A 24,830-nucleotide genomic window follows, 5' to 3' on the forward strand; every position below is an offset into this window, starting at 1 on the left:
TACCATTTTATGTATGTCTCCATAGGACGTCACGGCATGCAGTCTATGCAACACAAAATATGGGTTATGTAGGAGGAGGTGGTGTACAGGATATGTGCATGTACTTTGGGCTAAACCTCCCGTTAGTCCCAGCTAGAGATTATTCATAGAATCAGTGAGACTTAACATAAATGTTGTCTTAACAAGGCCCATTTACTCAGTGGGTTTACTCTGTGCAAGGACATAGCCCTGTGTGCTTGCATGTTGACCAGAAGTCAGAACCAGATGGCATTAGATGTAAGGTTTTGTGGGGTGGGGTGACCCTATCCTTTGTGTGCAACTGCAGATCTCTTTCAGCATGAACTAGAATGCAGGGTGTGGCCCATACATGCCAGGATTCTCCACAACACTGTCTGAACCTGCTGGATTATGTAAGCAGTGCCTGGGGTGTGTGACAGCACTGGGCAGAGATGTTTAACACCTTCCTTTTGTGTCCTTCCTCCTTAGGCGTTTCTGGTACCTTCTGGGCCCGGCACAGCGGTTGACAGTGACTCCCTTCACTTCACATCACACTTGCCGCCCTGTCGCATCTCTGCTCTTGCCGTCCGTCTGTCCGTGGGAGTCTAGCTGCAAAGCCTCACCGTTTTCCAGGGAAGGAAAGGAGAAGAAGCCTCCCAGCCCTGTACAGAGACCGGCAGAATCCTGAACTGCCTCAGCCTCTGCGAGTCAGAAGGAAAGCACCGTCCCAGTGGGTCTCCTGGAAGATGATCTCCTTGCACGAGAGAGTTCCTTTCACATCGCTGGGAGCCCGTAGCCCGTTTGACTGGAGGACGGCTCAAGGCCAAACTGGAAACTGCACCCCCTGGTTCTAAGGCTTTGGTAACAGCTTTGGACACAGGGCAGGAAAGAACCATTTGATCCGGCAAAGGTTGCTGCCACCGCGGACGCTGCCAGAGGTGAAACGGAGCGAAGCACATTTGGGCGTTGGGTGTTCCTGCCCCTTCTCTCCACCCGATGGAGAGCCTCAGCTCACCTACTCTGTGCGTAGCAGGGAGCTTTCCTGGATTCCCTCACGAGGGCATGATCCAGCGAGCCCGGACACTGAAAAGCAAGCCCAATGCCAACTGTAGGCGAAAGCGAGAGTTTATTTCTGACGAGAAGAAGGACGCCAGCTACTGGGAAAAGCGTCGGAAGAACAACGAGGCTGCTAAACGCTCCCGGGAGAAGCGCCGTTTCAATGACCTGGTCCTGGAAAACCGAGTGCTGGCCCTCAATGAGGAGAATGTGCGGCTAAAGACTGAGTTGCTGCAACTCAAGCTGCGGTTCGGCCTCATCAGCACGGCAGCCTTTATGGAGAAGAGCCAGCAGCTGAGCACCGCCAGCACCAACGCCACTGCACACTTATACGGGAGCAACGACAGCAGCATGTACGCCGGCCCTCTCTCCCGGGCCCACCACTCAGAGGACTCTTCAGAAACTGAGCAGTCCAGCCGGGACAGCGGCAGCGTGTCTGTCTCCAAGTATTCCCCACGGGGCTCCCTCTCCGACATGTCGGATGGCTCGTCTCGGGACAGCCCGGTGCCCCAAACGCTTGGGGAGGCCCAGGCAGTAAGCCGAGCCTACGGGGAGGCCCCATTACAGCACCCTCTGGAGCCCAAGGGCCCAGTTCCTCGGGGTGTAATCCTCTTCAGTGCCAATGGCTTTACAGCAGTGGCAGCTCCCCAGCCCTTGCTTCTTGAACAGGAGGAGCAGGCAGAAGGCTGTACTGCTGAGGCACCAACAAGCCCCTGCATGGACCGTGAGGCCCAGTGCCAACAGGAAGAGCTACAGGGTCACCACAGCTACTGCTCCAAGTCCCAGAGCTATAGTGCGTCCTCCGGTTATTTGGAAGGGGGGGAGCTGTCCCAGACTGACCACATAAGGAAAGTTCCAGAGCCCAGATCCCCCTTCGAGGGCTACACCAGTGAGGACAGCGGCGAGGAGCCCAGTTGGGGATGTTCACCTACACCCTTTCCAGTACCGCTGGATACCCATCCCGACGTGAAGACAGCGGCTCTGCCTCACAAGCTCCGACTTAAGTGCCGGGCACATAGCAGCGGCATTCAGGAGCCATTCCCTGGCTCTAGCACTACCCCAACTGGCTGCTGTCAGGAGACTCCCACCACACCAGAATGGGATACCAGTCAGCACGAGGAGATGTCAGCCCTGGTGCGGCAAGCGTTGCTTCTCAATGAGCAGCCCCCCGCCTCAGGCAGTACGTTGGAGAGACTTTTGGGCCGCACCGCTGGGCTCCCCTTGGAGAACTCGGTTCCAAAGGACCACGTCAACCGGTGGGAGGATGGTTGCCACGGGGACGGCTCCAGGCCCACTTGAAGAGGACTCCGTTGTGGGTAACGATTTCGGGTTATTTTTTAATGTTTTTTTTTCTTAAAACTGACCTTGGGTGTTGTATAAGAAAAGAATTCAACCTGAAGACCAGGTGAGCCTTGGATTTGGGGAGGAGAGGAGCCGCCCTCGATTGGCTTAGACTCCAGCACTGTAGACTGCAGCATCTCGGGAGTCGGAACTGTGGAGCACGATGGGACTTAAGAAAGGGGTCCTGTGAGAAGCGAGACTGTGGAACTACAGAGTTCTGGGTGAGGCAACATCTTTATAGGATCACTGGAAGGATGCATGGGACGGTGAGATCCCCAGTTCATTAGGTCCCAGGATTGGGGAGTATGTAGGCAGAATACATTTCATGGAGCTCAAGTGCAAGATACTGCAAGATAACTGTTACTTGAGAGCAGATTTGATGTTTGTAATCAACCAAGAGCACTGAAAAGTGGGTACCTCGTCCATCCTGGCTGGCATGGGGGCCCCTGGATTCCTACACCCAGGACTGCTGGTGGATTGCCAGTGGACTACATTGTTTTTCTCTGTCAGGAACTGTTTGATTGAACAGCGATATTTGTGTTTTTGAATATTGAAATAAATGATTTTAAAAAAAACAAACCTTGGCTTAAGAAATCCTTAGATGTTGTTGAGTATTGCTTGGGAGTGGGAAGGGATTGGCACAGAGGGTAAGAGAGATGAAGCAGTGCATTGAAGCAAGGGAAAAAAAAAGGCAGGCAGGACTTCACTATACTTTGGTGTTTGCCTCTTTCCATGCACTTGCATCATGCCTTTTTGTCCAACAGGCCCACAGTATGGTTAACATGAAAATGTATACCAAAAGAGAGAGAGAGAAACGGGGGTGGGTGGGAGAAGAATGTGGAAGTAATAAGTTACCGGTATTTGAAATGTTTGAACTAAAAGATACATAGAAGAACATTGTAAAGCTCAGAATTTATTCCGAAAATGCCTGATAGCAATAAGGATGTCTTAATCTGTGGATGAAAAATTGAGGCAGGGACTAGCAATAAGATGAGTGTGATAGAAAAAAAAAAAACAACAAATCCCGTGTTGAGGAGCTGCAACAGCTGGGGCTCTTCTTGTGGAAGATTCTGATTTCACCCCACTTGGCATAACTCCAGCTGGACATGGTAAAGGATGTTTCCTGGTCCCAAGCCATGCAGGGCGTTAGAGGTCAGCGTTTAGTCCCGTACAGGATGAGTCAGCAGGGCAGTTCTCTCGGTGCTATTGGCACAACATGGTCTGTCCATCTGACATCACCTAGTAGCAGCATACTTGCTGCGTAGAGTTCAAAGTCGGACCTGCTTTTGTGGAGAGAGCTTGATCTGTGACTTTGTTCCCTGCGCTTTGGGTGCAAAATTTAATCTCCTGGTGTGCTGAGGATACAGAATGCTGAGAAAGCTTAGTGGTATTGGTGGTGCTACTGGCGTTAGAGAGGAGTATTTGAGAAGGTGATGGGGAAGAATGGGGTATGGATTCTTGTCTCCTGGACTCTGCTTCCAGCCACTTAAACCCAATGTAGGTTGATTTTATTTTTGAGACAAACTCTCTTAATCTCAGGAAAAGGTTTCTGATGGTATAGCATTCAGAAAATGTAGAGGGTAATCCGATTATATTTTAAATTACAAGGGAAAAGCCAAGCTCCACAGTTGGGTACAGAATTCTGGGTGGCTGCTTCTACGAGTTGCATAGACCACGAGAGCCGGGAGGAGTCCAGCTGGATCAAACACACTGCGTTCAGCCGGGTATCCTGTCTCCAGCAGCAGCTAGTCAAATGGCCACATGCCTGAGGTCACTCAGACTCCCTTTTTGTTCTTCCCATAACATTTGAGATGCAGAGGTGCCCTATATCTCAATATGGGCATTCTGTTTAGCTATGGCGTATGATTTCTACAGTTACTCCTTTCTTGCAGGTGGTGAATGGATGAAGGGTATTGTGATCTAATCCTGGAGGCACACAATATTTTGTAGACACTATGCACCAAGGGCCATTAACAGCTCATGCCTGAAATGAGGGGGTGCCTTCCCAATGTTAGGATAGACAATCCCCCCCCCAAAGGATATATGAATGTGGGACAAGTATGTCAAATGGCCTGTGGGCTTCATTGCCTGTGACTCCTTGGATGCTGAAGAGTCAGCTTTATATATCAAGAGCTGACCTCCATTGGAAGTCTTTGGTGTCCTTCTAAGGTGGCCACAGGTAGGGCAAGACACTTGCAACATGGTGGGAAGCTTGAACCATGGTCATGCTGGCCCCTCCCTTAAACTCTGCACTCGTCATCTGGCTTCTTGCAAGGCGACGGGCTTCTTGCTCAGAACTATATCCTCCTCATTCAGCTGTGTCTCTGGGTCAGGCTATGATTATCCATGATTAGCAGGGCTGAGAAGAAAGTGCCATCAAAAGTAGGTCATCCACTCCTCCTCCCCTCCCTGCCTGCACATAACACACAGGCATATGCGCGCACACAGCGCTTGAGGGTGCTGGGAAGCCAGCATAGTACCATGAAAGCTGGCCCATCGGAAAGCCTAGTCTACGTTGCCATGGTAGCAGCAGCAACAGCAGCAGCTGCTGCCTGGGGTAAAAGACTTGAGTGGCGAAGAGGATAACCAGGAAGAGGCAATGTAGGATTGGGAACCACGTGCTTTTTGTAGTGCTCAATATTGACAGCTTGATAGACCAGCAAGCTGTTGTTTTTTCTTTTCTTGTTTCTTTTTGGTGAGCTGCCTGATTCCAAGGGCATTGCTGGGCTGGCACTGTCTTTTTGCTTCTAAGAGGTGAGGCAACAAGGCCACTCAACTTGTTTCCTGTAACCTTTTATCAGCAGTCTATATGCAGGCAGTTCGGAAGCAGTCTTCCCCTTAACAGGGATAAAATTGTGTTGGAAAGCTACAGCCATTTAGCTTCTAGATGTTAGGAGCAGAGCTAATTCAGTTCTTCAAAAACGCACACTCTGGTTTATGAATGTGGGACATTGTGCTTCTGTATCAGGAAATGGCCCAGTATGGCTGCACAATATCATACCTGCACTGTCAGCTAAAAAAAAAAAAAGGATGCCGAACTTTACCTAGCAAAGGGGCAGCCTGAATGCTGATGACATCCATACTAGCAGTCAAGATGGTCTACAGGATACCCTCTTGTGCTCACCACCATTTCTTCTATGCATTTGACACCTAGGGAGCTTACTGAAAAAGAGCCCCTGACAATTGAATAGTGTTTGGGCAAGAAGTGGTTAACTGATGAAAATAGGAGACAGGTTCTGGGATTTTCTTGGTGTCTTTTTGTGAATGGCAATAAACATAAGAGCATCCTATAGTCCTTATTGAGTGCTGACATGGGTGTCATCAACATTCAGGCTGCCCTTTGTCCAAGCTGGCATCCTTTTCTCTGTTGACAATCTGAGCATGATATTGTGCAGCAATATTGAGCTATTTCCTGTCATTTTGAATCATGGATACAGAAGCACAATACCCCATATTTATAAACAGGAGGTGTTTTTCTGAAGCACTGAATTTCCTATCTTTTTAAAATGGAAATTTTACGTGTACATAAACTACATAAAATCCTAACAGAAACCAAAAACAGCTGGGAGGTTACTGTGGGCCCTTTGTGCCAAAATATTTTGAAGGAGTGTTTTGGACTTAATGAAAAGGTGGAACGAAAGTGTGAATGTTTACAACACATATGATGTGATCATAGAATAGTGAAGTTGAAAGGGGCCTATAAGGCCATCGAGTCCAACCCCCTGCTCGATGCAGGAATACAAAATCAAATCAAAGGATATCTGCCAGGTGGTTGTCTAAATTTCCCTTGAATGCTTCCAGTGCTGGAGTACTGATAAAGAAACATACACACCCTTTCTCATCTCAGGTAAACTCACGTTACCATGCCCACTCTGCATGAATCTAGTCAAGAAAAATATATTCCAGTTTCCAAACCATTGCTCTACAAACATGTTGCTTGTATGTTTTCCAAAATATGTTCCCTCGCCTTTTGAAATAAAAAGGAGGAGATGGGAGTTAGCAAAGACTGTTACTTGAAACCAAGGCTAAAATCATCTATACTACATAAAAGATACATAGCAAAGACAGAGGAAAGAAAACCAACTCATTTGAAATGTGGTGTTGGAGGAGAGCTGTACAGATGCGAAAGCCAGAGAAGCAGAAAAGTAGATGCTCAATCAAGTCAACTCTGAACTTTCACTAGAGCAAAAATTAATAAAAAATCTTTGCACTGATAATGAGAATATAGAACTGACTGGAAAAGACAATGTTGCTTGGGAAAGTGAAGGAGGCGGTAGGAAAAGAGGAAGACCTAACCTGGGGTAGGTTGACTTGACAAAAGAATCTATAGCTGTTAGTTTGCAAGATCTGAACAGAACTTACAGGAAAAGACAATATTGCTGGTGAAGAGGCAGTAGGAAGACAAAACAAAGTAACACAAGATGTTGGTTTGCAAGATCTAAGTAGAGCTGTGAATGATAGGAAATTTTGGAAGTCATTAAGTCATATGGTCACGACATATCAAAAGTTACTTGATGGGACATAACATCTTTGAAGTTTATCTTTAATTGTCACGCAATTGTATAGTGACAAGATGGATGGAATGGAGACTTTGACAGGAGACTACGACAGGATATAGGCACCAAAGCTCTGCTAACATCATGTAAGCCCATCCCCAGCCACAAAGCAAAAAGCATTAATTCCACAGCTTAAACAAGTGAGCTTCTGAATATTTGTTCTGGATTATTTTAAAATACATATTTAGAAATATTTGCATTATTTTTTAAAATAATCTTTTTGTATCTCCGTTTTCATAACGAGACACAGAACCCTCTTGGAAACATGATTCTGATAAGCCTGTTTGGCCAGGAAGGAGTTAAAAGAGTCAGCTACTTACATCCTGATTGACAGGGTCAAAAGTTCAGATTGCCCCAGATATATAGATCTGATCGCCCATTTGAAAACATATATGAGGAGATTGGTTTCAGAAATCTAGGGATTTACTGAAGATACACAGCAAAATACCATATCCCCCTTTCTAGAGGACTGTCACTCCATTACTTTCTATAAAGCAGAGTTTTTTAAAAAAACTTTTAAAATAAAATCTGTTTTTTCAGTTTGTTTCTGCAACCTTTCTTTCTACCGTATTTGCCGCCGTACAAGGCGACTGGGCATATTAGACGACCCCCCCCCCCACTTGGAGGCATGTTTTTGGGGCAAGGGCGAGAAGGGAAGGGAAGCAGGCGGCGGAGGAGGAAGAGGGGAAGGAGAAGCAGCTTTCCGGCAGCAAGTGGGCGAGCTGGCTCAGCGGCAATGGCGAGAAGGGAAGGGAAGTGGGCGGCAGAGGAGGAGGAGGGGAAGGAGAAGCAGCTCTCCGGCAGCGCGCAGGCGAGCAGAACAGCTCGCTCAGCTGCAACGGCGAGAAGGGAAGGGAAGCGGGTGGTGGAGGAGGAGGAGGGGAAGGAGAAGCAGCTCTCCAGCGGCGTGTGGTCGAGCGGGCTCAGTGGCGTGGGGCAGCGGGCTCTGGCTGCTCAGGCATGGCCGGCTTTGCTTCCCTTCCTCCCTCCGGACCGACCGCCTGCCTGCCCACCTGCCTTCCTCTCCGGCTGGCGCAGCCCCGCGTCACTTACTCAGTGATGGCGGCAGTGGCGGCACCTCCTTCCTGGCCCAAATGAAGTGCACCCAGCGTACAAGACGACCCTCCACTTGGAGGAACGTTTTTGGGGCCAAAAAAGTCATCTTGTACACTGGCATATACGGCAAATATCTCTCTCCCCCATCTCATGAATGTATACAATGATTCATATGGTGAAGCTCCTGCTGGCTAGCCTTTGGCAGACCTGCTCAGTCTTCTAACAAAGTAGCTGTTTTTCGTTTTTAAAGCCCCTTTTTGAGAATCAGTATTTCAGCCCCTGCAGCCTGAATTCTTTCTAAATTAAAAAAACCAGTGGGGCCAACTATTCTCTTTCAAAATAAGCAAGATTGGTCTTTTTCAATTTATGTGATCTGTTTGAAATCTGGGGATGTTTAGTGCCATCTATTTCTAAATAGGGGAAAGCTTTACTTTAAAAAATCCATACCTCAAAAACCCTTGGCCCAAACATATTCAAATTTGGCACAGAGCAAGGTGTTTGCTTACACCTGTGCCTAATTTGTTGCTGATCCAAAGTCTGGTTTTAAAGCTATAATTTTGGGGAGAGCTGTCCTCATTTTTAGAATTTCTGATAGAATGTTGATTTGCTCTACCAGCTCAATATCATTGTTGCACTCTTGTGCAGCAATATTTAATAAACATGGTGGCAGGCATCTAGGTAAATGGCATAGGAATGAGAGCTGGGATTTAACATGACCAAAGAAACAGAACTTCCTAGTCCTTTTGTAACCCAGCCTCTGAATTTTGTATTATAGCTACTGTAAAACTGTAGCATCAGTTGGCCATTTGTGCCTTGTGGTTCACACACTCTTAGAAAGAACTGTTTATTTAATTTCTGTTCAACTTCCTTTGTTCTCTGAAGTTCAGAGAGGAAGGCTGAAGATTGTCTTAAGCCCTCACCAATCATAGAATAAGTCAGTAAAACTGCCACACTGGGAAGATTAAGGAGCAGCTTCATGCCACATTAATTTAGGTAAAGAAGCTTTTGTGTTTTCATAGTGCAGATTTCATTCTTCATTTTTGTTAATTAAATCATATTGTACTAGGTTAAACAAATTCAGTTCGTACTCATCCCATTTCAGGCTTCGTTCAGATTAAATAACCCTGCTGCAAATGTTTTGAAATATTGCTTTCGAAACATCAGGTATATCTGGGATTGCCCCTACATTACCTTCTCTTTGTTTCTCAAAGAGGTGTGCCCCCTCAGTTCTTCCTGAATAGTCTGGGTGGACTGGTCTATCGTGTTAATTACCTAAGTGTTGTTTTGAAACATATCTTGCCTTTCAGCAGTGTATTCCTCTGGTAGGCATGCAACTCAAAATGACACAAGATTGAATAAAATATGCTGTGATGCATTCCCCAACCCACAGGTCACTTCCAGTCTTTCCTTGATGGTGATGACAATTGGCTTTAGATGTCTTTCAACAGTTAGTTCTGGATACTTTTGTCACAAGTTACACTGTAAGGCTGAGGATGACATGAGCTGAAGCAGTGTTTGGAAATTTTAAAATTTCTTATTCTCTCTCACCCACCCACAAAGGTTCTGAGGCTCCTTTGAGATCCCTTTCGTCATGGAGAAGCCATTGAGGACTGGGAGGTGGCGGAGTCTTCAATTTCTGAAAATTGGCACCACCAAGATGATTTTACTGGCAATGGCAATTTATGGAAATTGTAGATGGTCCTCCACCGCAGGGCCCCCCAATGGTTTCCTCATGATGACAGGGATTTCCAAGGGAGTCTTTCACACCGTTAGTGGGGACTGGGAATTTTTAATTTCTGAAAAATTAGCCTTATGTGGGGTAAGTTATGTAACAGAATTTCAGCTACTGAAAGCAATGCTATCTTCTCCATAATGAAACCTCCAACTACAGAAGTAGTTTACCCTTGACTGTAAGCTGCTGGGGACAGAAATTGAGAATTGCTGCCTTTTTGCCCTATTTCAGAGGAAACTGGTTGGAAATGTGATGCTACATGAGGTGGACATGTAGTCCATTTCTTCTCAGAACAGGGCAGCATATGACCTACAACCACTGGAGGAACTGATCAATTTTCCCCCATTGCTTATTTTACATATTCTGGGAATCAGACTCAAATATCTGGAGAGCCATAAATTACTCATTCCGGTCTTATGAGATTAGTAATGTAGGCAAGGTTCTGAACAAATTATACAAAGTATATATCGGATTATGTGTATTTAACCTATATGCTCACCTTGTGAATCTGGTGATCTGAGTAGTTCTGTGAAATGTTGCTGCAGTGGGAAAAGCTAGCAAAACACTAGTTTAAAACACTGGTCTGAGTGTGGACGTAGGTGTCCTTTGTAGATTTGCACAGAAAGCAGGATAGGTGCGGCAGGGAGGAGGATGTGTGTGCTTCCTGTCTATTTTTGAAAGTCAGAAACATTCACAATTAAGCTGATTCACATGAAAAGTTGACCATGCATGGTCTTTGCCTATGCTGTGCAGGTTATAGTGTTTTAGACAATCTTATTACCAGTGTGGTAGTGTTGTTCTTGTTCACTGCCTCTCTGAAACTTGTATTGAGAATCTGGGCCATGAGGCAGTAGTGAGCAGAAGCACCATGAACCAAGAGAAGATGAATGACCCAATAACAGGATGAAGTCACCCCCGCATGCTGCTAGGATCCAGGTGACTGCATGGTCACCTTTTCTCTTCAGAAGTGGCAGCCTTCCAGGCACTGCTGAGTCACCCTGGAAGTCAAGGAGCTGGTGACAGCTCAGTCTGCATTTTTCTGTAAGTACCGTACTTAATGGGTGTCTACAGAGAAGCCTTGGCAACTTAATCATTCCTGGTGGACTGCATCTTAACCAACACCCCTGTGGAAATGTTGCTATTATGAACTGCATCATGTGCTCAGGAATTCATACTTTCCAGAGTGTAGGGCTAGCTTAGGAAAGAGATCAAGGCGGAATGGGATTAGAGAATGCAGGTGAGAACAAGACCTTCTGTCTTATTGAAGATGACTGGAAATTTCAGAGTTGGCACAAAAAGTAAATTGAGACACCATATTATGTCCAGTAGTACTGCTTTCTTATATACAGAATTAATGAGTACCAAATCTTGCTCGTTTGTTGCAGGGTGAACTTTGCAATTTCAAGTGAAAGGCTGGCTTGTGCCAGATGATATACATCTGAATTTTGCTCTTAGGGCTCCCTATAAGTAATGATCATCTCCAACTACAAAACTGATTTTTCACTTTTCAATTCATTTATATCAGTGGTTCCCAACGTTAGATAACCCAGGTGTTCTTGGACTAAGACTTCCAGAAACCTTCACCACCAGGTGTGCAGCCAAGATTTCTGGATTTTGCAGTCTAAGGATACCTGGGTTACCTAAGGTTGATGGAAACCATTTGATCGATATGAACTGGGGATATATTGGAACCGGGGCAGGGCCCACACTATTAATATATTGTATCTTGTTAATTTTCCCTTTGGAGAGTAGAGTCCAAAAGAGGTATGTCCTCTTTACACACATATAATTTCAACAGTGCACTGAAGCTGTCTGGGAAAATCAGCTGGTAATGGCAATATCTGCAGTGGAGAAACCTGCATGCAAGGCCAGCTCAAGGCATTTTGGTCCTCTAGGTTGACATGTCCACTGATCAACACAGAGCACAATACACTAGGGAATTCTCTGAGAAGCAGGCAAAAATTGTGGGCTCTTGTACAATTTCAATTCTTTTGTCAGATCATTTCCAGGCATATTAGGTTCCACAGATCATATGGGTTCTTAGTACCCCAAGATGTACCACTGTAAACGGCTGACATTTCTCATTGTAGGGCTGTCCTTTAATTTGTTAAGAAGTTTGCTTAGGGCTAGTGGTGAGGTATTTATAAAACAAGTAAGTAGTCTTCTGTTTCTTAGAGATAATAGGAGTCCTTTAAAATGGGAGCACCAAGGCAAACCTTGGATAATGAGCCCGACCCTTTGGGAAGTTCTGCCTTGGTGTCTCCCCCACCCCACCCCCAGGATTGGGAATACAATGCACAATAAGGAGCAAAGGGCACACATTCCTTCTCCCCTCCTGATCAATTGCACACTGCCCTTATTCCTATGATGGCCCCATATGTTTTTGTTGTTTAGTCATTAAGCCGTGCCCGACTCTTTGTGACCCCATGGACCTGAGCACGCCAGGCCCCCCTGTCTTCCACTGCCTCCTGGAGTTTGGTCAGATTCATGTTGGTAGCTCCAATGACACTGTCCAACCATCTCACCCTCTGACATCCCCTTCTCCTCTTGCCTTCACACTTTCCCAACATCAGGGTCTTTTCCAGGGAGTCTTCTCATGAGATGGCCTTCCAGTGAGCACTCAGGGTTGTTTTCCTTCAGAATGGACAGGTTTGTTCTCTTTGCAGTCCAGGGGATTCTCAAGAGTCTTCTCCAGCACCACAATTCAAAAGCATCCATTCTTTGGCGGTCAGCCTTCTTTATGGTCCAGCTCTCACTTCCTTACATTGCTACTGGAAAAACCAGAGCGTTGACTATGCGGACCTTTGTTGGCAAGGTGATGTCTCTGCTTTTTAAGACACTGTCTAGGTTTGTCATGGCTTTTCTCCCAAGAAGCAGGCGTCTTTTAATTTCGTGGCTGTTGTCACCATCTGCAGTGATCATGGAGCCCAAGAAAGTAAAATCTGTCACTGCCTCCATATCCTCCCCTTCTATTTGCCAGGACGTGATGGGACCAGTGGCCATGATCTTTTTTTTTTTTTTTTTTTGAGCTTCAGACCATTTTTTGTGCTCTCCTCTTTCACCCTCAGTAAGAGATTCTTTAAGTCCTTGCTTTCTGCCATCAGAGTGGTATCGCATATCTGAGGTTGTTGACATTTCTTCCGGTAATCTTTATTCCGGCCTGGTCCTGGCCAAACATGGCAGTTGGAGACCAAGTGGCTAGAAAGGGGCTGGTGTGCATTAGGTAACTAAACACAGGGCTAGCCCAAGACATTTAGCTGACTAAAGAAAAAAAAATCCCACTAAGAATAACACCACCGCCTCCCAGTCCATATGCAAAGTAAATTGGTTCATCCGTCCAACCTTCCTTTAACACGGGCAGTGGGAGAGTGTCCTGCCATGTCATGGCGCCCTCAGGCTAATTCAAAGAGAACAGGACAAGTGTGGCAGAGGACTAGTGGAGTCCAGGCCAGGAGGTTGCCAGGTCGGCTGTTACCACCCCCACCCCCAGTGTGCTCTGCAGAGCAGTAGGGCTGACCTGGACGACGTCCTATAGAGTGCCATGGCATAGTTAAGAATGGGCAGAGATTGGACCTAATCAAGCCCCACTGCTTATCTAAGCAGGCAACTCCAGAGTCACCAGGCTGACTCAGCAGAGCTCGTTCTTTACCGCAAGAGGCCTCGATGAACCGTGCCAGATCATCTATGCTGCTGCTGAGGGAGTCCACTCACTCGCTCTGCTGTACGGGCAGCCCAGGCCTCAAACTGGGCCCCACAAAACAAAAAAGCTGTCAATGAGCTGGGCCTTGGCTGCTGCTGCATCGGTCATTCTGCCCCAGTTTCCTTGTTTTGGCTCTGAGGGCCGTGTGAGAGGAGTCTCACATGCACAATGGCTGCCTTGTTTGTATTACTAACGTCCTGGCACACCGCCCTCACTGTTATATAATCACTGGGCTGTAGGCTGCTGGATGGAAGCCAGACCCACACAAGAGGGAGGAGGCCTGAGGGCTGAAGAGGGGAAATTGTTAGGGAGCCATGTGACGAGGGCAGCACATGGGAGGGAGAAAGCAGCTTGGGGGGCATCAACCAACCCCCTGACTCCTAGGGCCCTTGGTCAGGCCGAACTGAGGCAACTTTTCTTTTGAGCCCAATTCCACACCCTTGAGGACAGAAGGGTGAAGACCCCCTCCACCCCAAACCAATGTGTCTGGTCTCTCCTGAATCTGCTTCTCCCATGTGGACTTTGGGGAGTAAGAGGATGGGAATTCTCTGATGCCCACTGATCCCTTTTTCCTCACCCATGCCACTCCCCATCCCACAGGCTCAGCAATTAGAGATGGTAAAAGGCCAGGCGTCCTGTACAGGTTGGTTTATTAACATAACAAGTTGTCTGCCTGAAGAAGCCTGGAAACACATATGACGGCCCAGAAGAGACTCTGCAGGCAGACTGCGGCTGTCCACTTTTTATGTTCTTGACCTGGGAAGTGGGATACATACCTTTATTCATATTACAGACAGATGCCAACATGGCTGGGTTCCTCCACCAAACATTCATGCATGTCCAATCTCGAGGAGCCAGCAATCATGTACACAGACTCCCTGCAAGGTAGCCCAACTTGGTGGAGAGTTTAGGCTGGAGTGGGGTTTTCCTCCTGCTCCCCAGGTGCTTTCTTCCCTTGTAATTATGGACCAGGAGCTCTGGATTAAGGGAGAAAATGAGTCTTGCCAATAAAATGCTTTCCACACTCGCCTGTGCCTACCTCAGCCATTTAAGGGTTGTGCCCCTCAGCTCCACAACACAACTCCTGCTCCGTCCCTACACTCAATTGGAGAAAACCCGTGGGGCCTACCCATTGCACTAGATCACAGTCACTTTGTAGAGAGAGGATGCCTATGGGCCAGGCATATGTCTTCATGCCCACAAAGCCCACCACAGCTCAGCTGCCATGTACTAAGGATCTTTTTAACTGGCTAATAAAGGAAAGGATGAAGCCCGTGTCTGGCTGCATTTGGCTTGACCGGATGACAATGGCAGCATGTAAGGTGTGAGGTTTCAAAGGAAGCAGATCTGACATACCACTGAATCTCCTGTTCTGATCCTATTATTTCTCAGTGGAAGATCTGATGAGCTGGAATCTGTCTCTCTTCAGGAAAACAAGCAAATTTTGTCATCAGGATGGGTGAGGCAGAACAGGTCAATCATGGCTGTTGTTGCAGGAGAACAGAAATGGAATTGGCAGGGAGAACAGAAGGGGGAGGGGAAAGACCAACTACCAGGTAGTGATTGCATAGAGTCCTTCTCCTTTCAGAGGGACTTCGATTGAGGAGAGCACCAGTGGGAAACAGGACAGGAGATAGGTTGAAGTCTGGACCCAGCAGAAGCTCCATCCGAGTAATGACAACTATCATCAAGACCACCCGTGCTATACTCCTACTAGTAACAATTCAGTCTTGCTACTTGTGGCAGGGTTGCCAAATCTCAGGATTTGATCCAAAGTTTCAGGGGTTTTAGTTTAGCTTCCTTCCCAAGTTGGCAAATCAAATTTCATGGTGAAGGTCCAGAAGCAACAGGATCATGACAATGTGGGGGGGGGGGGAATGTATTCTTCCCAAAGTTCCTCTGATTGATCCCATCCTTTCCCTATGTTTTCAAATTTTAAGCAAGACTTTCAAAGTAAACTGAGCACTAGAAGAGGTCTAGGGATATAAGATGTATTGGGAACGTTTTGCTGTTGGCTCTCTTGCCTTCTCTATCAGAATTCACTTCTGGGGCAACAGGCATACATGAAGGTGTGAGCCTCAGAAACTCTGAAAACCGTAGACTGTGGACAGAACTGCCTAACAGTAGCAAGCGTACTCTGGAGTCAGGATTGCACGTCTAGACATGATAGTGACATTGCAAATTTACAACACCATCATCATGTATGATGACATCACTGCCCACAAGCAACAATGACATAAATGCATGACCTGGGCATTACAGTAGGTCTCATGCATTTTGATCTCTTGGCAGCTCAAAGAGAAGGGTTTTCTCTTGTAGAAGCTGCTAACCCAAAGATGTAACAATGGCACTAGCCACAGCACTCTTTACTGCAGGCTGGTGTAGAGGAAGTGTAGCTTCAAACTCCTGGTGCCAGCTCTTACCACTGAAGCGCAAGAGCAAAGTAAGTCAAGGACCACCAGAGCTGTTTTATATAATAAGGGAGCACACAGCAAATGGCTGGGACAGGTCACCTGGTCTGTCAGCAAAAAGGCAAAGCTTGTGCTTTCCAACTTATTCACAATTATTTGACGAGGCCAACATCTGGAGATCACTGATTGTTCCAGCTACACTACTTCAATATTTCTATAGACTAGGAAGAGAAAATAGATTTTTTTTTTCATATTAACGTTTTTGGGAAATAGCTCTCTCTTCCTCTAAAATGTGTCAACAGTGCATATCTATGTAGGTATCTCCCCATGAGCTCTGACTGTAGTATTGCAATCGTCTATAAGCCTCAAAGACGGCTTTGAGCCATATGCAGAATCACAACAGGAGGACTATCTGTCTCCAAAGTACTACATGTTTCATCTCACCAGTACTTCATACCCACCAGTGTGCTAAAACTTTAGGTAAATGATGCAGCTTCGATTAGGAAGCTGCTTTATCCCAGGTCAGATTATCTGTTCATTTGGCCAAGGGCTGCCTAATCTAAGGGATAGAATCTGTCTGTGAATCAAGCACATACTGCGGCCCACCCAGGACACTTTGATATCCAAGGTGGAAAATCCATATTGTCTATTCCTTTCCATTACCAGACACAAGACACCCACCCTCCTGGGGAGTTCTCCAGCAAAAAAACCCATTTCAACTGAGCTTCTGCAGTGAGGTTCCCCAGGGGATGGTTCCCACCTTGGGTCAGCTCTCCTTACCTCCTCTCACTCTGCCACCTTTAACTGTGCCCCAGATGTACCACTTGAGGGGACCACCCGACCTGGACTTCCTGGCAAAGGCCACATCTGGATTCCCAAGAGATGGAAGCACGGTAGACCTTTTCACTTGCGCATAATCACATCTCAGCTCTTGCTTAATTTGAAAGAGACTGAAAGCACCCCCAAGAACTGACTGATGAGCCATTTGCTTTGCTAGATCGCTCAACCTGATAAATTGCTCACTTTAGGGAGATGTATTAAACCTAGTACTTGATATTGCATTCAAGGATTCAGTATCTCCCCTCCACACCTACTTCAGACAAAAAAAATAGCCTGCATGGATATGTGCTACAAGCAAGCTGACAGAGCTGGGGCAATCTTGGCAGTGAAGGACAGCTTCTCAATCCCAACTGATCAATGACCTATTTTCATGGACACCCCTTTCGCATGCATTTCTCACCTGTAAAGATCCAGGTGCAATGGCAATTATTACTGGGGTTTTGCACTGCGAATTAGGCAAAATCCTCTGTTTTCAAGGATTCTAGTTCTAACCTCATTTTCCTATACAATCATCCCCTCTTTTTTTGGGCTACAGACTTCAAGGAGGAGCCCGAAGCTTCGAAAGTAGGCTTTGAGTGGGAGGGACTGATCACAGTATTAACCTTTTCATGTATAGAGTAGTCTTGCTCATATATATATATATTTATATTTATATATTTATATAAATAATATAATATAATATATATAGTGAGAGATATGTATAGATACTTTACAAGGCCTAGCCACCAGACATGCCATTCATGGGAGAGGGGATGGCAGGGGAAGGGGGAGATGTCATTGCCTCTGCCCTTCATATTTACTGGGAGCTTCAGGACCAGCCCCCCTCCAGCTTTCATGATGGTTGGTAGGACTGGGTTACCCTACTGGCACCACCACAGCCATGGCGGCCACTGTCACCATGGAGGCTGGAAGGCAATGACAGGGAGGGTGTTCTAGGACTGTAGTCCTGGTGGCCAGCAGAGTGAGAAAGGCCATCCTCTCGTTGTTCAGTGTGCTGCCCCCTTTTTTTCTAGGGCAGGAGGTGGGGGCCGAGGGGTGTCTCCTGCACACTTGCTCCCAGACCCCAAAACAGGCACCTCTTCTTGTCCCCGTTTCCCCTTGGCCTCAGAAGAAGAGCCTCGCTTCAGTCCGTTCTTGGTTCCCTCTGGGCACAGGCAACTGGGGGTCTTAGCACAGGTTCCTAGTGTGGTGTGCTCTTCCACAACCTCCAGGATCCACTTCTCCTTGGGAGAGCCGGCCTTGTCCTGGGAACGCTCTACGGCGGGCTTCCCTGGGGGGTCAGGCTCTTGGGCTTCCTTCGGCTCTAGCACAATGGGAACAGGTCCTCGTGGGGTCACCTCTGCTTCCACACTGCCCTTTCGCCCTTGCTCGTGCTCTTGAACAGGGCTCAGGGCTTTTGCTAGGGCCCGATTTGCTCCCGAAAATGCCTCCTCGGTCTGAACTGCTTGGCTCCTTCGGCAATCCCCAACCAGAGATTCTGCCCCCCTTGTCTTGGTGCTTGCCTCGGCAGCGACCTCCCCATCTCCTACCCCAAAGCTAAGCGGGGACTCCTGCCTGCCCAGGCGCCGGGTGGCGAGGGGCTTTGGAGCTCCCGATTCGCTGGGGCTCTCGCCATCAGACTCGGCCAGACTGTGGAGGCCAGGCTCCCCATAGAAGTCTTTCCGATACTCAGAGTGCACCACCTCCAGGCTGTGTTTCCTCACCACGACCTTCTTCTCGGCACTGAGCGGCGAGCCCAGCTTCTCCGCTGACTGCACCCGCTTCAGCAAGGGTGAGCGAGGGGGTTCGGCACTCTTGGGACGGGGGCGCACCACAGGAGGCGAGGAGTGGAGCTTCGCTGGAAAGCTCTGCGTAGTGTTGGAGCTGCCCACCGTGTGGCCAGGCAGCGGCGGTGGCGAGGACTGGGTGGGAGAAGGGGTGTGCGCCAGAGGCGAAAGGGGGATGTTTCCGGCTGACTTGCAGCGGGCAGAGCGGTACTGACGGTGCAGTTTGGGTGACAGGCCGTGCAGAGTGCTGGGTCGCATGTGGTGGGAGGAGGTGGCAGGCGAATTAGGTGTGCTGGAGGCTGGGGAACTGCTTTGTGAAGAGGCACCTGCAAGGAGGCAGAGAAAAAAAGAGACGCATCCTGAGACCCATCAGAACCTCTCAACTGCTGACAGACCCAGGCAGGGAAGAGTGATATCGCCTCCCCCCCATCCTGCAGCCCCACTGGAGGAGCACCTATCAGAGACCCTGCCCACACTGCAGCTATTCACAGCAGAGAATTCTTCTGCACCGATTCAGCCCTGCCTTTCCCAACCTAAAGCCACAGCATATGGAAAGTTACTTTTTAAAAGCAATTTGTTCCTCTTATTTGTTACAATATTTAAGAAATGAGTCAGTAAGTAGTCACTACTTGCATGGGCTCATTACTTTTCCATTGCTAGACAAAGAAAGCCTTAAGACTGATGAAAATGGCACAAAACTTTAAAAATTCCTGCCAAGATGCCCCTAAACGTATTTTTAAATGCCCTTAAGAATTAACTTTTATTAAAAAAGGTTAGTCATCCTTACCCCAAAGAGTAACTTCACTTCCACTCATTAACCTTTGCAGTGTAACTTCATTATGCCCTACGTGTTATGAAAGGGTGTTATCTCAGCATAGATTCTTTCTTTCTTTCTTTCTTTCTTTCTTTCTTTCTTTCTTTCTTTCTTTCTTTCTTTCTTTCTTTCTTTCTTTCTTTCTTTCTTTCTTTCTTTCTTTCTTTCTTTCTTTCTCTCTCTCTCTCTCTCTTTCTTTCTCTCTCTCTCTCTCTCTCTCTCTCTCTCTCTCTCTCTCTCTCTCTTTCTTTCTCACCTTTCTTCTTGAAAAGAACCCAAGTTGCTTGCAATGTGTTCCTTCCAAGTTCTGCTTGTTATAATTCCCATAATTCCATGGCGAGCACAAGTCCAGGGAAGGCAATAGGAATGTGCAGATCTGTGTTTTTGGAGTAAAACCCCTGGGGTTCCCTACATAGCAATGCTGCCTAGGGAATCCTGTGAGTTGCGGCTCAAAAGCACAGATCTGTACACTCCTAGAAGGCAAAGCATGATGACAGTCACCCTTGCTTGCCTCCAGCCCTCATGGACTAGTGGTCTGCCACCTCCATATTTGGGGATCAGCAATACCGGAAGCCTTTTCACTCTGCTTCTAGACTTTTCTTGGGGATATTTATCAAGATACTATTGCAAGCAGAATGCTAGGCTAGAAGAGTGCTTGCCCTCATACAGTACAGGTAGTGCTTACTATGATCCAAAATCTGACATCTAGAAAGCAGACGTCTAAAAAAGAGTTGCTGAATTGCTTTGAGTGCGGTGCAACAATTCTACATCTAGACTCATCCTATGATCGTCAGAGGTCTGCTGAGTGGGGCCATAGGGCATGATCACCAGTCAATATGTGTTGCCTGCAGAGATGAGGTGCATAAACCCAGTTTCAAGGCCCTCCTTGCAAGGATTTCTCACAAGTCAATCCTGAAGAGGAATCAGTCGCCGTGCCATCCCTTTCTAGGGGAGCCAAGCCTGGTGAGACATGGAGCTACAGTGGGGTCTCTACTTAAGAACGTCTCTACTTAAGAACAATCCAACTTAAGAACAGCTCCATTTGCTAAATTTTGCTTCTACTTGAGAACAGAAATCCAAGATAAGAACAGGAAAAAAAACAACCTTTCCTGCTCTTTTTTTAACCTTAGGTCATCTTAGGTTAAAAAAAATTCTCCCCCTAGTGGTAGAGTACGTATTAACCAGCTTTGCATTAGTTCGGAACTAATGCTTCAACGTACGAATGCACCTCTACATAACAAAAAAACAGCCAAAACGGATTAATTGGTTTTCAGTCCATTCCTATGGGAAATTTTGCTTCAACTTAAGAACACCATTCCAAAATGGATTAAGTTCTTAAGTAGAGGTTCCACTGTAGTTTCTATGGACGGAAAAGAGCAGATACGGATTAAATGGTTTTCAATGCATTCCTATGGGAAATGCAGATTCAACATAAGAACTTTTCAACTTGAGAACCACCTTCCAATACGGATTAAGTTCTTAAGTAGAGACCCCACTGTAGTCCCTGTTATCCCAGCTCAGCTCCACCCCAAGAAGCAAGCATTCCCAGCATGCCAATGGTCGGTCAATCCATCTTTCCATGAAGGCCAACCAGGAGTGAACGTGCTATATCACCCTCCTCCCACAATTGCCCTAGGCCACCTACCTAAGTAGGCAGAGTCTGGTGTGGAGCGCAGGCTCTGGGTAGGTGAGCGGGCACCCAAGCCATGGGTGGGCGAGCCCGGCAAGCTGTCACTGGAGGAGAGTGAACGGTTCAGGGATGACAAGCTGCGGCTCGTGTGGAGCAGATTCGACTGCTTGGTGATCTTGCGGAAGAGGGAACTGCGCTTCTTACTGACAAGGAAGAAAGGAAGGAAGGAAGGAGGTTAACTTCTAGTGGCTTGTGGTCTGAGCAAGGAGGAGCCTCACCTCACCTTGCCATTTATGGGTGAGACATTCCCCTGCTTTGACCACAGGCTACCCCTGAGGTTAACCACAAAGGGGATTCAGTTGTATTTCACAGACCAAATCTCAATGCTCTCTTTCCTCCTCTTCTTTCCCCCTCTCTCCGTGTCTCACCTCTCCTGCCCTTCTTTGCTGGTGCTCCTCTTGTTCCTCCTGGCCATCTTGGACTTGTAGCTGCTTTTGCGGGCTGGCCCGATCCGGATGGAGGTATTCTCAAAAGGCGTGGTGGTCACCATCACCTTGTTTCCACTCTAATAGAAGAAAAGAGAAATTAGTGGCGACACCACAGCAGAAGCATATGGTTCTTCTTCCATCAGCATGCAGCACCTGTCGGGTGCCACTCCTGCTTACCTTCAGGATGAGCTCCACCACCTCAGTGTGCACCAGCCCATGCACAGGCTCTCCGTTGACATGGGTGATGAGGTCTCCTGCACACAAACCGGCTTCATGGGCTGGACCTCCTTCCTCCACGTGCTGCCAGGGGAAGACAGAGATTTAGGGAAAGAAGGAAATAGACAGAGAATCTCAAGGCGGTTGTGTGCCATGGAATCCCATGACTTGGCCCTTATCACCGCCACTTGCCTCCAGAAGCTCACCAACCACTGAAGAAAGAGAGGGCAGCTTTTTTTGTGCTGTGGCCGACCAAGCCTGGCCAACTGGGACGCCCAGCAAGGCACCCGGGCAGGCTTACCCAGACAATGTGGTGCACGCTGTAGACATCGCTGTCACCCATGTACACTCGGATGGCACGCAGCGTGAAGCCATACTTCTTCCCCGAACGCTGGATTGTAATGGGCGAGCGCAAGCTGGTGACAGCTGGCGAATAGTCCCGTGACGGAGAGGAATCCCGGGATGACGGGTTAGAGGAGAGAGAACGGGGAGACATGGGGCTGGCCAAAGGAGAGCTGCTGTGCTGTTCCACTGCAGGGAGAGAGAGGAAGAATGGAAGATAAGGAAAAGGTCCTCGGCAGATTTATGGGACATGCATACAAGAGCAGCCTCCCTTGCTCTAGCCCCACAGTTGTTGTTGGCAGCCTGTTTTGCTCTGGCCTCCTGTTACTTTTGCTCATTTCTCAGGACCTGCCGGCAGCAGGGAAACACTAAAGAACCTAGTACATGGGGAGTGGGGGTGGGTGGGTATTCTAGAGCACATTCAATTTTGCTGGAGCAGTATTTTAGGGATGTCACATGAGGATCCGTATCCAGCGGGACAGAGCTATGTGCTTCTGGTGGCCCCCCCAAAGGCAAATGAAGCCCAGTGTTGTATTCTTCCCACTGATAAAGGGATTATATATCCTAACAGTGGTGCGCCCTGGAACTCTTGTCCTCTCCCTCTCTCTTGAGCACCCAAGGTGGACCACGGTCACAGAAAGGCAAGGGCTGCGTGCATATTGCAATGTCCTCTTTCAGCCTTCTGAGAACTTCAGCTTTTATTTTACAATAAAAGCACATTTCTAGCTCTTGCTGCTCCTGAAATATGCTGATCGTATAAGGGCAAGGCCTGCTCCACGAGGGGACTCAACGAGATGCCCCAGGGGTCAGGAGAAGGCCTTCCACTTGCCTGTCCTCCTCAATAACCGAAGAAAGCATAAGCTATGTAAAATAGTTAAAAGCTGTGAGGTATAAATCATGCAAAGGACAAGGTATCATGCAAATTTGCTCCATTTGCATAGATAGCACAGGTTGCAGAATTCCACTTTTCCAGTGGGAGAAGTTTTTTTTTAAATTGCAGAATACACACAGCCCAGCAACTACGTGAAAGGGTGGGTAGGGCATGCAGGGCAGCAAGGCAGAGATCTGCTGAGGATGGGGAAGCTGTGCTTGCCACAATGTATGTTTAGTCTTGCTAGCATGGGGTCAGAGGACCTATGTGGTACTGGGCTTGATCAGGATGCAGCCTGCATAGGCAGGCCAGTCTCTGCTGGAGCAGTTCTGTGCAAGGGTCAGTGGAAGGCAGGAACAACAGAGGAGAGGAGAGGGTTTAGGGTGGAGGTCTGTGTGTGATGAACAAACAGCTAGTGCCATCAGAGGTGGGAAGGGTTGAGAGTGTGTAGGGGGTCAGGCTCAGAGTGGAAGGCCATTTGTACAGGAGGGTGCTATGCCTGCCAGTGTTGGGATGTGTGTGTGGGGGGGTGGAGGGGCAAGGAGAGGAGGGCCGTACCTGTGGGGATAATGACGGACAGCGCAGTAGCTGAGGCAGATTTGATGACCTTGCCCCCTGTGCGGGAGCTGCGCTTCTCAGCCGTAGAGTCCCCTGAGAGCTGTTGGTGCCGGGCCCGACGCAGCACCAAGTCATTGGTAGCTTTGGGGGCTGATGGGTCCAGCTCCTTTGGGGGCTGTAGGTCACCCGCTTTTGATTTATCGCCTAGTGGGGAGTGGAGAGAGAGGGAGGATGACTCAAGCCCTACATCACAGGACCAAGCTTCAGGACCCCCTGCCGTCAAACAAGGTCCAAAGGGCCAAGGGAGGGACTACCCACCCCCACCACATCCCAGAGGACTTGGTCAGGCGCACTGCCCACAGAATCATCTCTCCTCTTCATACGGCTGGTAGACACCCTTCCCTCAGGGCCATCTTGCCCATCCCTATCTTCTCATCTGGTGAGACTAGGGCCTCCAGTCGCGTCTTCTGGTGGAGCTCTGAGGAGTCCCTGGTCCAAGCCTCACTTTGGCCACCAGGGAGGGTGAGAAAAAGGAAGGAGAAGATGATTGTGAACGTCCAAGGATACTACTGTAGGCACCAGACATTGCTGCTGCCATGCTGCAAGGCTGCCGTCACTGGCCTCTGCCAAGCTGTGAGCTTGCTACCATTTTCATAGGCAACTCAATGGCATGGGCTAGATTAAGCTGCTACAGCACAACGGGGGGCATCACACCACGGATGTGAAGGCATGCCATTAGGTTCTGGGGTTACAAGAATCTGCTGTTCTGTCTAGGGAACCACAGACCCCCCCCCTTTCTCTCTGTATACATAACCCCTTAGAGATAGAGCTGTAAAAATGGACTTTTCTGGGCAAAAATATCCCAGGATCTCCAGCCCACATGGTCATTGGCGCATTGGCTGGAGCCTTTGGAAAACTGTAGCCCCCAAAATCAATTTTTCCAAATGTCGTCTTGGATGTCATCCAAAGGCATCCCTTATCCCATCCTCTTATTCTCTCCAAGTGCCTCATAAAGGGCCTGGGTGAAATCACCATGGGTCTGAAAGGGTGTTGGGCCTGGCAGCGGTCCCTGTACCCTATTTACTGCCTTGCTGTGTTATACGTCAGTAGCTGAAGAACATGCCCGACTGACCCCCAGCTCTTCCCAAGAATTCCATCTCAAAAGCCTGGGTTCTAAAGACATTCACAATTCTAAAATTTCCCAGATACCCAAAGCTGTAGAACCTCATACAATATTAGATAAGGCTTGGCATGCAAACTAGCCATTGGCCGACTTTCCTACATACACTCAAGTCACAATAAGAATAAATGCAGTATATGCTCTTCTGAACATTTTATGACTTCAAAGAGCCCTTGGATTACTTAACAATGACTGTCTCTGGCGGGGGGGGGGGGGGAGAGAACCAGGCCAACTGCCCAGCTGCAACTGAATGGCAGGTCCAACATACAAACATAG

General features: G+C 47.9%; 2 protein-coding genes across 7 annotated transcripts in view; one reads left to right on the forward strand and one right to left on the reverse strand.

The window, feature by feature from the left end:
• LOC110081765 (uncharacterized) overlaps positions 1 to 16,186 on the forward strand; it is a 28,440-nt gene extending 12,254 nt beyond the window's left edge. For all 3 annotated transcript variants that reach the window (XM_072991531.2, XM_078386597.1, XM_078386598.1), the window contains exon 2: positions 487 to 16,186. In XM_072991531.2, coding sequence (XP_072847632.2) covers positions 994 to 2,352 — 1,359 coding nt within the window. In that variant the 5' untranslated portion in view covers positions 487 to 993 and the 3' untranslated portion in view covers positions 2,353 to 16,186. The remainder of the gene's footprint in view (positions 1 to 486) is intronic.
• MAST1 (microtubule associated serine/threonine kinase 1) overlaps positions 14,072 to 24,830 on the reverse strand; it is a 106,745-nt gene continuing 95,986 nt past the window's right edge. For 2 of the 4 annotated variants that reach the window (XM_072991532.2, XM_072991534.2), the window contains 6 exons: positions 23,375 to 23,578; positions 21,905 to 22,134; positions 21,565 to 21,687; positions 21,328 to 21,464; positions 20,915 to 21,102; positions 14,072 to 18,781 (listed from right to left, as the gene is read on the reverse strand). In XM_072991532.2, the coding sequence (XP_072847633.2) occupies positions 17,676 to 18,781; positions 20,915 to 21,102; positions 21,328 to 21,464; positions 21,565 to 21,687; positions 21,905 to 22,134; positions 23,375 to 23,578 (1,988 nt within the window). In that variant the 3' untranslated portion in view covers positions 14,072 to 17,675. The remainder of the gene's footprint in view (positions 18,782 to 20,914; positions 21,103 to 21,327; positions 21,465 to 21,564; positions 21,688 to 21,904; positions 22,135 to 23,374; positions 23,579 to 24,830) is intronic. The other 2 variants (XM_078386596.1, XM_078386595.1) reach the window with 1 other exon arrangement.

Source organism: Pogona vitticeps, chromosome 2, assembly GCF_051106095.1.
Source record: "Pogona vitticeps strain Pit_001003342236 chromosome 2, PviZW2.1, whole genome shotgun sequence".
NCBI lineage: Eukaryota > Metazoa > Chordata > Lepidosauria > Squamata > Agamidae > Pogona > Pogona vitticeps.